Here is a 12533-nt window from a genome sequence, read left to right on the forward strand (position 1 = left end):
TTAAGCAATTGATTCTCTGACTATAAATAGAAAAATAAACACCAGAAATTCTTGCAGCCAGTAAAGATCGCAATTTTCTTTGTGTTCTTCTTGCAGCGCTGAATCTTTGTTTCTTTTCCCCGTTCCTGTTTGCCAGAAACAAGATTAGAGAGTGTGATTCGAAGAAGAGATTGCTGAAAGAAGAAGATTTCTGGATTTTATTTTTCATACTACAACTGACTCCCTCATAATACGTGTGTTCCTCTATTCCTTCTCCCTCCCGTGGAAATCTCTCGCCATAAATTCCAATCTCTCCAATTCTGGAAATGTCTATCCATGTACTCCGCTCTCGGTTCAGATTGAAAGAGATTCATGACTGATCCAGATTCCGCAAATCCGCCGTTTGCTACGGCAGGAGATCAGAAGAATTCCTCGTCGAAGAAGATCGTGAAGCTCAGAAAAATCCCACAGATTCCCACAAGGCAGAGAGAGAATAGAGAACAGGACGAGGATTTTGATTTTGGTATTGATGACAATGGCGATTCGAAAATAATCAAGGCCACCACGCTAGGTTTGAATCAAATTAGGACGCGATCCTCGCCCTTTCCCTTGACGCTGACACCGGCTAACCCACTGGGAAAGCCCGTTAATTTCGACACTACGACCAAGGATGTGGCTGATTCGAGACCTCGATTATCCTCTACCTCACGACAACCTGCATCGACGTCCGCGTCACATGGTGGATTTTTTGACGTTCTTTGTTTTTTTCACATTCATTTCCCTGTGTTTTGCATGAATTATTATTATGGTGTTCACGGGAACTCTTCCATTTACATTATTAGTTGAAACAGTATTTCATTGAAGTTGGTTAGCTAGCAAAAATCAGAGAGAAGGGTATATGGATAATTGGATTGCCTTCATGCAGGGGTAGAAGGATCAATATGAGCTAGGGGAAAATTAAATTTTAGTTTCATATCTTAAATCTTCATTCAAATTCAAGTTATCGTATGCAATATTAATCGATCAATCAGTGTTGTGCCCAAATATTCTGAAATAATGAAAATTCTGTGATTATCATTCCTTATTACGCACTTCCATTGTAGGTAAAAAGGTACACTGGGGTCAATCAAAATCCTTGAGGGTACCTTCACCCCGGATGTCAGGTTCAGCGGTAATCAGTTTGCTCTTGTTTGGATTCTTCAATTCTTTTAGCTGTTTCGTAAGTTTTTCTAATGATCGTAAATTAGCTTAAATGAAAAGACAGCTGATATTAATGTAATTGTGCTCATTGTAGGGTTTTCATGCAACCTTTGCCAAAGAAATGCAATCTCCACGGTTCCAGTCTATCATCCGCTTAACCAGTGGTCAGATTCCAGATATTAAGAGCTTTTCTCATGAACTCAATTCCAAAGGTGTCCGGCCTCTGCCATTTTGGAAATCTCGTGCCCTTGGTCACATGAAAGTATGTGTACTCCAAATATCGCCTCGTGTTTCTGCTCGTGATAATATCTTCGCGGCTTTCTTAACATCAGCTTATTTTCATCAACGCATAGCATATTTTTCCAGGAAATTATGGCTGTGATACGATGCAAATTTGTTAAGTTAAAGGAAGAAGTTAATGCCGACTTGGGCATTTTTGCTGGGGATTTGGTGAGTATACTTGAGAATACTTCGGAATCTCACCCAGAGTGGAAAGAATGTTTGGAAGATTTGTTGGTAAAAGCCAGGCAATGTGAAAAAATGCCACCCACTGAATTTTGGTTAAAATGTGAAGGCATTGTACAGAATCTAGATGATCGGCGTCAAGAGCTACCAATGGGTACCCTGAAGCAAGTGCACATGCGCCTCTTATTTATCCTCACGCGCTGCACTCGGCTTGTTCAATTCCAAAAGGAAAGTGGTTATGAAGAAGATCGCACACTGGCTTCACATCAGCTAAGTGACCTTGGTGTTTACTCGGAGCATATTACTGGCACGCTGGATGGGAAGCAACTTGAGAATCAAACACAGAATGTCCAGGAACAGGATCAAAGCAATCTGAGTTGCAAGCAAGACAATGTAACAGAAGAGGTCGGCAGTGCAAAGAGCGTCGCTTCATCCTGTGGAAGCTTTCGAATGTCATCTTGGAAGAGACTTCCATCTGCGGCTAAAAGAAACAGGAGAGGATGTGGTTTTTCTGACACCCTCTCCAAGGATAAATCTGATAAACTGCAACATGGAGAAGAAGTAGATAATGTCGAAAGCATAGATTCTCCAACATGCCAGGCTGAACAAGTAGAAGAATCCTTGAAGGAGCGAAAAGTAATTTGGGGAGTTTGGGATCAAAACCATTTGGCATATGAGAATTCGTTTATCTGCCGAATATGTGAAGTTGAAATACCAACAGCTCTTGTTGAGCAGCACTCAAGAATTTGTACGATTGCTGACAGGTGTGATTTAAAGGGTTTAACTGTAAATGAACGACTAGAAAGAGTTGCCAAGACTCTTGAAAAAATACTTGAATCCTGGACACCATTGAGCACGGAAACAGGGGCAGAAAGTCCTGAAGCTGCGAGAATTTGTGGGTCAAGTTTGGCAGGAGATTCAAACGAGTTGTTATACAAACGGAACAGTGTTAATGAGGCTGATAATTCTTTTCTCGTGGATGATGTATCATGTGATGTTCGTGCTCTAACACCTGATCCAACTAAGAACACATCATTTGCAGGGAGTTCGATCCCACAATCACCTTCAGTAACACCACGAATTACACAGATAGAGTTTCTACTCAGTGGACAGAGAACAATATCTGAGTTTGAAAGTTATCAACAGGTAATGTTTTATGTTCCGCATCTTCTGGAAGCTATAAAATATTTTCCTTGGCTCTCCTTGTTTTTAAGTACTCCTGGTTTTAAATGGGGTTCCTTTCCACTGTAGTATCTTCTGTTAGTATACTGGTCGATCCAGATTGATAAATTTGTTTCTTTTACTTTGTTCATCTTTTTATCTCTTGGCAAAAGGTGGCTGATAGTGTTACCTCACAGAATACAATTTTGTGATACAACAGTGTGAATAATTTCATTAGAGAATATTTTATGCCAATTTCATTTATTCTTTGTACCTTCGACTTCCTCGGAACTCGTTTATGTAAACTTTTGTATTTTGTTAACTGAACTTCAGCCTTCAAAGATGCGGACCAATTATTTTTCCTTATGTAGCCTATTTGTTTGAGATTTATTTTTTTGAATAATTTGCCTGGCTGCACCCTGAACTGGTATCGCAGATACACAAGCTGCAGGATATTGCTCAGTCTGTGATCAATGTTAACACTTGTGACTACAGTACATTGGAATTTTTGATTGAGCGCTTAGAAGATCTCAAATATGCCATTCAAGATAGGAAGGTGGATGCTCTTGTCGTCGAAACATTCGGAAGGCGCATAGAGAAACTATTACAGTAAGTTCTATTACACCGAAAGGACATTTGCTTGTCTAGAACTGTAAAGTGATACGTGCAAAGTTAGCATTCATGGTTTAGTAAGGCTTAACTTTGATTAAGTTAGATATCATAGTAAAATCGGGCATGGTTCATTAAAACTCCACACATTTACAATAACCACTCTATTTATCTCTTGATTTTGATCTGGGGTAAAAGCTAGTGCAGATAACATTTGTCCAACAGCGTAATTGATGTCAAAAGTGACAAACAGAGGTCCTGTGCCCAATGTCTATTGAAGCATTACCTTCTTTTATAAATTAATGCCATTTTTTTCATGAGTGAAAACAAGTAACATAAAGAAGCAAATTATGCAAAAGATTGACTTAATAATTTATCGCAATGGAGTTTCAGGACATGGGATTTGATAGTTCAATTCAGTTGAAATTTCAGCTCATCCAGAAATTTATGTTTGTTGCTTCAAGATGCTTGCAGTTCATCATAATATAATTGGGCAAATATCTTGTGAAATGTGCAATCTTAGTAGGGTTCATGATCAAGTGGCGCATAAACTTTTGTGCCAGTGTCCAGTGTATAGTTTAAATTTTTTATTTCTTCTGAATGTGGCTTCCACTAATCTTATTTTAAAATCTTCAGGGAGAAATATGTACTTATATGTGGGCAGATTGACGATGAAAAGGCAGACGTTGTAACTAGCATGGCTGATGAGGATAGCCCAACAGAGGAAGACACAGTTCGCAGTGTGCGTGCGAGCCCTATTAATACATCTACGAAGGATCGAACATCTATAGAAGATTTTGAAATCATCAAACCTATCAGCCGAGGAGCTTTTGGTCGAGTTTTTCTAGCAGCAAAAAGAGCAACTGGTGACTTGTTTGCGATAAAGGTCAGATTCTTTGTCATAATCTAAAGTATTAAAAAGATTGTTCTTTTTAACCGGACCCTGCATACAATAATGCAATATTTTTCTAAAGAATGCCCATGTTAACCAAATTTTATAGGTTTTGAAAAAAGCAGATATGATTCGGAAAAATGCAGTGGAAAGTATCTTAGCCGAGCGCGATATTTTAATTTCAGCTCGCAATCCTTTTGTGGTGAGCAGATGTTATGATTTAAAGCCAGTGCATAAATTGTGTAACAGCTAAACTAAAAACTTTCCTTTACTAATTTATAATCTAACGATGAACAGGTCCGATTTTTCTATTCTTTCACATGTAGGGAAAATCTTTATCTGGTTATGGAGTACTTGAATGGAGGTGATCTTTTCTCACTGCTAAAGAATCTAGGTTGCTTAGAGGAAGATATGGCACGCATATATTTTGCCGAAGTTGTATGGACTTCTAATACTTCATAACTTAGAGTTGCTTCTCCTATTTTTCCTTCTTTAGAGACTGATTTATTTATTTTCTTCGTAGGTACTTGCTTTAGAGTATCTGCACTCCTTGCATGTCATTCATAGAGATTTAAAGCCAGATAACCTGCTGATAGGTCCAGAAGGTCACATCAAGGTCAATATATATGTGTATGGATGTACTCCATAAGCATGGGAATTTTACTGTGAACTCTTGTTTAAAAAGAAATACGCGCTTACAAAAATTCAATAATTTAATAAGAAATTTGAATGGTATTCTATCATCCTACCCACTTTATTTTCTTTAACATTTTATGAGCAACCCATTCGGATGAAAGTAGCATGGATTACAAGCTCCTTCTAGTAGACAGCGTTCTGGAGAAAATGGGAGTGTTTTTAATTGCATTTTTCATTGGAATAGACACTCTAACTTAATTCATTGTTCTATATATTTTGTCATAAATCTAATTTCTTCTGTCACAGTTGACAGATTTTGGGCTGTCCAAAGTTGGTCTTATAAACAGCACAGATGATTTATCGAGACCTTCTGCTTTTATGGGGAATGATAAACCAAAAGCAGCAGAACACTCAACACTGAAAAGAGAACAGCGGAAAACTCTTTCAGTTGTTGGAACACCTGACTATTTAGCACCTGAGATACTTCTCGGCATGGAACATGGTTCAAAATCTTTGCAAACTTTCTCAATGTTCCAAATCTACTGAATCCTATATTCCGTCATGCTTGTCTTGACTTGGTTATGAATTTTTTTTTAATTTTTTTGCAGGTGCAACAGCTGATTGGTGGTCTGTGGGCGTCATCCTCTTTGAGCTCCTTGTAGGTATTCCACCTTTTAATGCAGACGATCCACAGGTATACCACCAGCACATGTTGCTTTAGAGATGAGGTGATCTTGTCATTGTAATGCTTTAGTCGTCTAAGGTTTTTTTTATCAAAGTCAATTTTGAGTTATCTCACTATTGTTAGAGTTTGATTTGAGTGAGTGTGTATAATGGACATTTCTGATCTGGTGATTAAATCCGTATCTAAAATTGACTGGTATTATGTGAAAATACTTTCCAAATAGAACAAAGAAACACCGATTACCTACTTCAAAAACTCTATAACATATATCCGTTCTTTCTAGCTAGTCAAAGGGTTCATTATTTCGAGTGTTTCGACGTTAGCCATCACAGTTTTTTTATTTCTTCATCCAGTTAAATTTGTATCCTTTAAAAGTTCGATAATCGACGTAAGAATTGTTTGAAGACATAACATTTTGCTCCCTCTGCAAATTAAAGCAACCAATGGTTTGATTTTTTTTTTTATCAGTGTTTGTGTATCACGGGCATGTTGATCAATTATGGCATTGATAACTTCTTTTGTTTCACGCAGCAAATCTTCAACAATATTTTGAATGGAGACATACCCTGGCCCAAGATACCAGAAGAAATGAGCCTTGAAGCCTATGATTTAATTAAGAAGTATGTTCTACATGAAACTTGTTGGTACCTTTTGCGTCGGAAACGTTATGTAGTTATTTTACAATATTTTGAATGGAGACATACCCTGGCCCAAGATACCAGAAGAAATGAGCCTTGAAGCCTATGATTTAATTAAGAAGTATGTTCTACATGAAACTTGTTGGTACCTTTTGCGTCGGAAACGTTATGTAGTTATTTTATTTCTAGACTTATGTAAATTAAACTACGAACTCTATCTCTATGGGCCAAGTCTCAAGATTCATATTGTTGGATAGCAAATGAATTATTAACCTAGTTAAATTGGGATTCTGAAGACAAATATTGTGCTATATTATTGTGTCTTCGAACCACTGCTCGTTAGAGCTTGAGATAGGGTTTGTCACAGGAATATGTCCACCTTTTCACCCTTTAAAGCGTGTCCGAAGAATAATGTGGTCGTCAAGGCGCCACTGAACACAAGAACTTCTATTACCATTGTAGTAGCATATGATTTTTTGGTTGCTGTAATTGATTGGATTATTATTCAAATAATTTATTTCTCCCGTCTTGCTTATTTGTGCAACTGAATATGGAGCATATTTGACTACCTTTCAGGTTGCTGATTGGAAATCCCGTTCAGAGATTGGGTGCAACTGGGGCCGGAGAGGTAAGAATACTTGAACTGGGGAAGGGTGTGCAATATAGGAAGAACATAGGAATACAATTTAATTTATCGGTTGTTCTCAGGTGAAGCGACACTCATATTTTAAGGACATTAACTGGGACACACTAGCAAGGCAAAAGGTCTTCACCTATTTCTACTCCCATACGCTGTGACCTAACACGAACCAGATTGTTTCTATAACAAGCTATATTTATCTCAGCAGTTATCATATATCCTCTTATCCACAGGCAGCATTCATACCTTCGGCCGAGGGACATGATACAAGTTATTTTATGAGCCGATACATTTGGAATCCAGAAGAGGAAAATGTTCATGGAGGTAGTGATTTTGATGACATGGCTGAGACTGGCAGTGCTTCCAGCAGTTCATACAGCTACATACAGGATGAAGATGTAAGTTTTCCAAAAGCTCGACTGCATTAATTTCCTAAGGATTTTTTGGAGATCCACATTATCAGGAATTCAACCAAAAGTTTAACGAATTATGAGATGACATATAATCTGTAGGATCCTTTTTTTTCAAAAAGATTCTCACTTTGGCCCTCCTACTTGGATGTTGTATTGCGTGAGTCCCCTGTTATCTGCTGATTATGAGAAGGCAAGAAGAAAAGGAAATAGTTAGCTGGTTTAAATTGATTTTATTAATAATAATTTAATATTTTAGTTGAGTTAGGATGTTATCATCAAAGCGGACTAAGTTAGTGAAACATTGGTTATATCGTTTTGGTCATCCAAAATTATTTACTCTTTGATACTTCACGGTTCTCTTTGGAAATAATATTAAACACCACACAAATGGATAAACTCTGGAAATCTAAAAACAAATGCAGCCCCCAATGTTTGAATTTCATTTTTCTGCAATGAAAACTAACAAACTTTGTGTCTTGGACACAGGGGGATGAATGTGGAAATCTAGCAGATTTTGGTGCTCCAACTCTTGACACGAAGTACTCCTTCAGTAACTTCTCATTCAAGGTGTGAACCTTTCGTGAATAGTATAATGCTAGTAAATGATGAACTGCGGCAAATTTATAATCTTGGTACAGAATATCCCGCTAACCCCTACTAATCTTTGTTTTCTCTCATCAGAACCTGTCCCAGCTAGCTTCCATTAACTATGATTTGCTTACAAAGAGTATCAAAGATTCGGTAGAGACTGAAAAACCATCTGGTCCATGACATGGGGATAAACCTAGCTTTAGCTTCTGCTGAACATGGAACCTGTTCGAATATCGTTTATTGATAGCTACAAGGACGGTTAATGCCAGAATAAGTGAACTTGACGGCCAAGCCACTGACTTGTGTATTGATCATAGATTCCTAACATGCAGAATGGACTGTTGTGTCAAGAAAGGCGCGATCCTTGGATGTAAGAATAACACAGATATTTCATAGATTGAATACATTTTACTTTGAATTGAAAATTTCGTCTCATTTTTTCCTGTATATAGGCATCTGTTTATCTGGACGGTTGATTATTTATGTTACTTCTGCACTTTAAATGTGGTTCAGATTATTTTGAAGATTACGCGATATCACTCTCTGTGTTCCTTTGACTTTCCGGTTCATTTGATGCATGCACTTTCCGTCTACTCTCTATTTTAACAGCTCTTGATTTTAACAGCGTAAAGTGACGAAACTATGCTGTGATTGGGTCTTTCACTCTTTCCCATTTGTTTAGACTGTGTTTTCACGAGGGGGTCAAAATCTGACTTATCGTTAATACGATTCTGGCAATTGCCGATACCACATATTTTGGCGAGTTTATTTACTTGAAATAGTTGTAAAATTTGTTAAAGATCTCACTATTATATATATATATTTAGGATTACTAGAAAAATGCACGTGCGTTGTACGTAAAAACCTAAACTGTTGAAAATATATGTACGAAATTTTGATAATATTTAAATGAATTAAAACATGGCTAATAACATTTATCAACTGAAACAAACTAATCCATAAAAAATAAAAAAATCATGACCATAGACGGTATATGAATAAGAGAAATTATCTTATCCACTCGAAACACTTTCCAATATGCTTCTTGGTTGATTTTGAGAACTCAACAACTCTTTGTCGTAGTTTGTTATAATATGCATATAACTATTTTGGTATGCTCAGTAAGTATCTGATCGTCTTTAACATATATTATGTTATTTACAATCCTTATCCGGGATCTGACATGCTCATAGTTTGCTTTTTTATCACGACATTTTTTCGGTTTTCTACATTGTTTTTATCTGATAATCTTATTTTTCCGACTATCTTTTTTGTTGTTAAATGATTTTTCAGCTTTAGACAATCATCAACTATAAATCCTAAGAAAAAATGCTTTTATTCGCGATAAGTTTTCACTGTGACTAAAAGTATGTATAACTTATATATTCTTCAACAACAAAATCAATGAATGATGTTGCACCTTCTTCAAATATTGTGATATTTGTGATATCATTTTTATATATTTAGTATCAATATTATAAACATATAGCTATAAGGTTAATAAATTTTTAACAACTATTTCTCAATCATTGTGAGAAAAATAGTTGAAATCTCTTCAAATGGCTATATTTTAAAATTATGTCCTCATTTAATTTGACGCAATTCAAGAAAGTCATATTGATCATCATTTTTTGAAAGTTTTGAAATAATGATTGTGTGCATCATGTCATAAGGATGATATAGTTTCAATCTCATTTGTTGCGTTTAGAACATAATATTGTATTATTCATTGAAAAAAAACAAATTTTTTTCTATCGAATTTATATTTTGTTTTATAATATTTTATATCTTGTGGAACGATATACAAAATTAATTATTGTATTTTAAAAATCTTGAGAAGATATACGAATAATGTAATTAAGATATGCATATGAGATATCATTCAAATATATGTCAAAGTATTTGTCTTATTCAATATCACATCTAATAATATAACCATTTAGATTTCATGAGCATTTTATGATAGTCAAAATTAATTTGATGAAATATTGTAGAATTTTATTTGAATTTCAATAGTTGGCTAAATGAATTTATTTGACGAGGAGTTTTCTATGCTACCATCATATATGTTATGAATTAGCTGGTTAGAAACTTTGCCTAAAAAAAGAGACAAAAACAATCTCATAGTCACATCGAAATATATCGAGATAATATTGAAGGAAATAAAGTGAAACTGGCTTAATGTCTCAATAAAATGCACAAAATTGATCTATTATATTGTGTCAACAAAACTTTAGAATTGTTCTCATACCATTATAAATAGAATGAGAATTATGCACAATCTGTTTTTTATGTATTTCTTTTTCTGAATGAAGAATTTTTCTTTTTGAAAACTATTTTACTGAGAAATATTGACATTTTATATGACATTCATATGTCGCACAACCATGAAGTAACAACATAATCAATATATAACACTTAACGTACACATACAATTCTTCAATTTCTTCTTCATTGTGCTTCATTTAAATTTAAATCTGAATCATTCTTGATCTTAATATTTCGCTTTAAATATGATTTAATATATATGTATATGTTTCATGTTACTTAGTTGGACTTAATTTCAAATATCTATAAAAAAAATGTGCTTGAATTATATCATACAGAAATTAGGACATAGTATATAGGACCACGCTTGCCGCTTTACCAAAATCTATAGATAGTAGTAATGGTGCAACTCAAATCTTTTAAACCGCACAGCAGCTCAAGCACCACGGTTCGGCCGCTCTACCAAGCAGGGACAATTATTGCACCCGACAATATCCCTCCAATAATTGCACTCCTTGCAATCAATTGGAATCGAACCCGTGACCTTGACTCTGATACCAATTGTAGGGTCGGGCGCTTGCCGCTTTACCAAAGCTATAGCTAGTAGTAATGGTGCAACTCAAATCTTTTAAACCGCACAGCAGCTCAAGCACCACGGTTCGACGGCTCTACCAAGCAGGGACAATTATTGCACCCAACATAGTAATACACAACATTATTTTTTTTATTTAACATGTAATTTTTTTTTCATCCACTATGTTTGTCTTAACTTTTTTGTTCAAAATTTGACGCATTTCGTAGACTATATGTATGAAAAACCAAGAAATTATATAATTTACAGAAACCATATATTATTCTCTTCGTAGAACAGAAGACCCAAAATACGTGGCTTTGATTGGTATACTTTCATACTTATTTTTATATAAACAACAAGACACATCATATAATATCAGAAAAATCAATTACCACCAACAATACTAACCAAAACGAATAAAAAAATCATAACACAAATAACCTCGATAAAAAAAATGATAACTCAAAGCTTAAAAATAATCTATTTAGTACAATAACAAAGAAATTGAAGTATATACGAGCAATAAAAAGCATAAATCACTCTCAAATTAAATATTAACTCATATTATTCACAATTTGTATAAATTTTCCAATATTTTTTTTCAAATAAAGAGAAGACACCTTATTAATGTCATCGTTTTATAGATATTCATTCCACTTCTTTAAAAAAACACAAATGAAAAATGGTGCCTTGAAATCATAATAAAATCATTTAGAAAAGCAGCCGTAAAAATATAATTCAAAGTCACACAATTTTTCTTAAACCATAGAAAAATATTATATTATTGACAAAATATATATAGCAACAACAAAGCATGCGTTAACTTGTGATATAATTAAAATTTAGAATCATGCATAATCATTGAATTAGAACAAAATCGCATGCCAAAAATCTACTGGATATTATATATTTTAATAATTTATCCATATTTGTCGTTCATCAGAGGACTCTTAGACCTACCAAATTTTGTAGTTCACCTATTATTTTCATAATAAATAATATTACAAAAATAATATAAGCAAAAAAATAAAAACTCAAATTAAAATGCCTTCTATCAATCTAAGTAAAAAAAATTGATTAGAGAATATAATAATGTCGTAAAAAAATTAAATATTGATTTATAGACAAAAGTTTGGAAATACATTTGCCCCAATAAATAAAAAATATTATCTCTTGATATTCTGAGACATACGGTAAAAACGAAGAAATATTTCAATTTTTTTAATATTTTGTAAGTCATTTCAAACTAAGTAATCTAAGCAAACAGAAAATATGTATTATGTGTTTAAAAATTAACAAAATATCTCAACAATAAAAAATTGAAAAATAACCATTTTTGTTGGATATTTGATTTTGTTTCTCTTTTCTTTGTGCAAACAAACAAATCACATAAACAATCCAAACACAATTACATGATCAATACAAATGACATATAACAATCAAACATGTTAACGCTAGGGTAAAAAAACTTCTCTCATTGCAAGAACAAAAAATGATCAAATGGAGCATATTATTTAGTAATATTTATTTAGCAGTATTTATAAAAAAAATTGACTAAATAACTTAAAAACAGTGTTTGAAATCACTTACAGACAAACATTTCTCTCAATCACATATCTCTATTGACACATAAAGAGTCTGAAAATATTTTTATTCTAAATGGGAGAAAGAAATTTTGTATGACATTAATATTTATTAATAATTTATTTTTATTCAGTCCGACTCATCTCTCTTTGTCTTCATATTATTATTTGACGACAATATATAAATTTAAGTAATTAA

At 34.1% G+C, this 12533-nt stretch overlaps 1 protein-coding gene across 2 annotated transcripts; it reads left to right on the plus strand.

Annotated features, from left to right (window-relative positions):
* Positions 1-36: 36 nt before the first annotated feature.
* LOC142556331 (putative serine/threonine protein kinase IRE) lies at positions 37-8448 on the plus strand. 2 transcript variants are annotated; one of them, XM_075667773.1, is made up of 17 exons: positions 38-718; positions 1083-1150; positions 1274-1441; positions 1546-2790; positions 3242-3414; positions 4051-4300; positions 4416-4508; positions 4604-4744; positions 4830-4922; positions 5249-5444; positions 5551-5636; positions 6159-6247; positions 6842-6893; positions 6974-7030; positions 7139-7303; positions 7805-7885; positions 8000-8448. In XM_075667773.1, the coding sequence occupies exons 1-17, from the start codon at positions 352-354 to the stop codon at positions 8087-8089; spliced, it is 3414 nt and encodes a 1137-aa protein (XP_075523888.1). In that variant the 5' UTR covers positions 38-351; the 3' UTR covers positions 8090-8448. The 2 variants fall into 2 exon arrangements, 1 of the variants encoding a protein (XP_075523888.1); XR_012822590.1 differs by lacking the exons at positions 6159-6247; positions 8000-8448 and having other exon boundaries at positions 37-718; positions 7805-7831.
* The last annotated feature ends 4085 nt before the right edge of the window (positions 8449-12533 follow it).

The sequence above is a fragment of the Primulina tabacum genome, chromosome 9 (genome assembly GCF_025594145.1).
Source record: "Primulina tabacum isolate GXHZ01 chromosome 9, ASM2559414v2, whole genome shotgun sequence".
NCBI lineage: Eukaryota > Viridiplantae > Streptophyta > Magnoliopsida > Lamiales > Gesneriaceae > Primulina > Primulina tabacum.